Source organism: Hyperolius riggenbachi, chromosome 7 (assembly GCF_040937935.1).
Source record: "Hyperolius riggenbachi isolate aHypRig1 chromosome 7, aHypRig1.pri, whole genome shotgun sequence".
Taxonomy (NCBI): Eukaryota; Metazoa; Chordata; class Amphibia; order Anura; family Hyperoliidae; genus Hyperolius; species Hyperolius riggenbachi.
In genome coordinates, this window is record NC_090652.1 from 113,537,416 (window position 1) to 113,540,836 (window position 3,421).

At 39.5% G+C, this 3,421-nt stretch overlaps 1 protein-coding gene across 1 annotated transcript; it reads left to right on the forward strand.

Moving 5' to 3' along the window:
* The first annotated feature begins 431 nt into the window (after positions 1 to 431).
* LOC137526097 (zinc finger MYM-type protein 1-like) lies at positions 432 to 3,050 on the forward strand. The gene has a single exon (XM_068247313.1). It carries the CDS (start codon positions 432 to 434, stop codon positions 3,048 to 3,050), a length of 2,619 nt encoding a protein of 872 aa, XP_068103414.1.
* Positions 3,051 to 3,421: the final 371 nt, after the last annotated feature.

Consider the following 3,421-nt stretch of genomic DNA (forward strand, 5'->3'; position numbering starts at 1 on the left):
ATAATAGTTAAAAAATATTTTGTAAACAATAGAAATAGTACATTTATAACTGATCATGTTGGAACTTACTTTAAGGCCACATTCATAGTGTCCGTTGTGCTGCATTCCCTGTGACAGCAGGAGCGTAACGGATCAGGACAGCATCGTTGCAGGTTATCCACGTGTTGTGTCAGGTACAAAGAAGCATACAATGAAAGTATGTTCACTTTTACTGTTAACACGCACATTTAGTGGATATGTGTTAAGATGCTGTAACCTGTTATACCGCAACACTCTTGCTGCACTGTGAATGTTGCATAGGTGGTGTATTGCAATATACTAACCTGCATTGCAAAGCATCCATAATAATGCACGACTGTGAACGTAGCCTTAGTTCCAACATGATCAGTTAATAATTTCTATATTTCTATTTTTTACAGATATTTGGTACAATGAAAGGAGCACATAAGAAAAAATTAAGTGAGGCAGAAGGAAGAAGAAGAAGGAAGGTCCAAGCTGAAGAATGTGCAAAGTCAAGTAAAATATTGTCAGCATTTTTGAATAGAGGAAGCGATTTGGAACAATCAACATCAAAATCAGTGGGGGATGTAGGAAGACACACATCACAGGACTCTACTGTAACACTTGAACAAGAAAACTTAGAAGAGACAAACAGTAGTGAAAGTGATTCCACACAGCCAGATGTAGTTGAAACCGAAAGTCAAAGTTCATCAAATTCTGCAGAGTTGAATGTTTCACCTGATCCAGTTAAACAGACGCCAGAATGTACTCAGATCATAGCTGATGTAATACAACATCAAGATTTTGGGTATATAAAGTTTGACCAGGCATCGGGAAAACCTACTGTTTCTGATTCACTTCGCATAGAAATAGTGGAGAAAGGGTCGATTTTTTTCCAGAACAGTGCTGGGCCTTTTTCACCCAAAAATAATAGATCAATGACTTCAGCTTGGTTTACAAAACAATTAGGCAAAGGGAAAGGAGGCACAGTGAGTCGATCCTGGCTGCTTTATTCCCCTCTGAAGGCTGCAGCATTTTGTTTCTCTTGTATGCTTTTTCCATCCAAAGATGTAGTCAGTAACCGTTCTTCACTGGAAACTGAAAATGGTTTTCGTATTTGGAAGAAACCAGAAAAAATTACTGCACATGAAAACTCACAAAGGCATCGGGATTCTTTCACGACGTGGAAGGAAATGGAAAGGAGGATGATAAGAAAAGAAGGATTCATAGATGCACAGCTTCAAAGGCAGATTGCTACAGAGAAAGAAAAATGGCGACAAGTGCTTACAAGGGTATTATGCTGCTTAAAATATTTAGCTAAACAAAATTTGGCACTTAGAGGCCACAGAGAAACTACCGTTGAAAACAGGGAGAGTCGCAAAAACCCTGGCAATTTTATAGAACTGCTGAAGCTGGTTGCAGATTTTGATCCGGTTATGAAGAGCCACCTTTCTTATGTGCAGCAGAATCCAGGTTCACCAACCTATCTTTCGCCGAAAATCCAAAATGAATTTATACAGCTTCTAGCAACTACAGTTAAGGAAAAAATTGTCCACGACATACAGAGAGCCAAATACTACGGTATAATGTTTGACTCAACGCCTGATGTGGCTCACCAAGAACAAATGTCAGAAACCATTCGATACGTAGATGTGAACTTTGAAGCTAAAACTGTGGTTGTGAGGGAATCTTTTTTAGGCTTCATTCAAGCACATAAAAAGGATGCAGCAAGTATTGCAAACATAATATTGCAACAACTGGAAAAGGATAAATTACCCTTTGAAGACTGTCGATCACAATGTTACGATAATGCAGCTGTAAAGTCTGGCTACAAATCTGGAGTGCAACAAAGACTTGCTGCAATTAATTCAAAAGCTACATTTGTGAACTGTGATAACCACACACTTAATTTAGTCGGGGTTCATGCTGTTAGTCATGAGGTTGCAGGTGTGACATTTTTCTGTACTGTGCAAGCTATCTATCTTTACTTTTCACTGTCAACTCTTCGATGGGAGAGACTGAGAACTGCTCTTGGTGTATCTTTGAAGTCCGAGTCAGAAACTCGATGGAGTGCCAGAGTAGAAGCTGTTAAACCAATACACGATCAACTAGAAGTTTTGGTAGAACTACTGGAAGATATTGCAGAAGATCACGATGAAAATTCAGAAACCAAAAGTGATGCAGTTCAGTTGTTACATCGGATTTTAACATTTGAATTTTTGGTTCTTCTTCGATTCTGGAATACTATACTTGCCAAGATTGACCGGGTTCAGAAAAGGCTTCAGGACCACACCATGAATTTCCATAATGCTGCTCAAGATATTCAGGCTTTGCAAGTGTATTTCTTAGAAAACAGTGATGACATATGCAATATTTCTCTTGCAGAAGCAAAGAAACTGTGCAGTTCTTGTAATGTCCAAGTCGAGAGACGGCCAAGGAAGAAAAAGAAAATGGCTGGAGAAACAGCAGAGGATGTAGGGCTTACAGCGGAAAAAGAAATGCTGAGACTGATGAAAAGTATGATTGACAAAATACATAAAGAAATGGGAGACCGATTCAACAGCTTGAAGAAACTGGACTCCAGTTTTGGCTTTCTTTTAGACATAAAAGAACTGATGTGCACAACTGATGAAAGTACCTTGAAACAAAGATGCATTGATATGGGAAGCTTTTATGATACGGACTTGGATGGCTTGGAGATGTTCAGTGAAATACTTGACTGCCAAATGTTACTGAACACAAGGGCTGATGTTAAGCTTTTGACACCAGAGGACCTACTTCGATTCATTGTGCAGTATGGAGATGATGTTTTTCCAAATCTGAGAGTTGGCCTTCAGATCTTACTGACAGTTGCAACATCCACTGCCAGTTGTGAAAGATCTTTCAGTAAGTTAAAACTGATCATGTCCTACCTGAGATCATCCATGGGGCAGGAAAGATTGTCAGCCTTGGCTTTGTTGAGTGTGGAGCGGGAGGTTACCGACAGCATCAATTTTGAGGAAATAATTGATAGATTTGCAGCAGCGAAGGCAAGGAAAATTGCTCTTTAATGAAAAACTTACTTTCTAAATATTTCTTCTACCTACAGTCTTGGAGGTTCAACCATCCCCAAGGTCAGAATGGTGTTAAGTCCCTATGTAGCCTTGCCTAGTGTTCTCTCTCTTGGCCCTCAAGTGAGGATAGTGGACTGCACAGGGAATGCATCCGTGGATATCTCTGCTGTCTGAGGATCTATGAAGAAACAATTTTTCTAAACTCACCATTTCAAGCTACATTGAGCTGGTTGCTTTTTTCTTTTTTTCTTTTACAGCTTGGGCATGAACAGTTTGTTTGCGCCTGACAGTGCAATAGTGGTCCTTTAAACCAGCCACATTCATGACAGTGGTTCTTTAATATTTTCAAATGGTTTACATCCACTTCA

What these genes read in the sequence shown, in the direction of transcription:
- LOC137526097 (XM_068247313.1), top strand. Translation starts at nt 432, where the DNA reads ATGAAAGGAGCACATAAGAAAAAATTAAGTGAGGCAGAAGGAAGAAGA.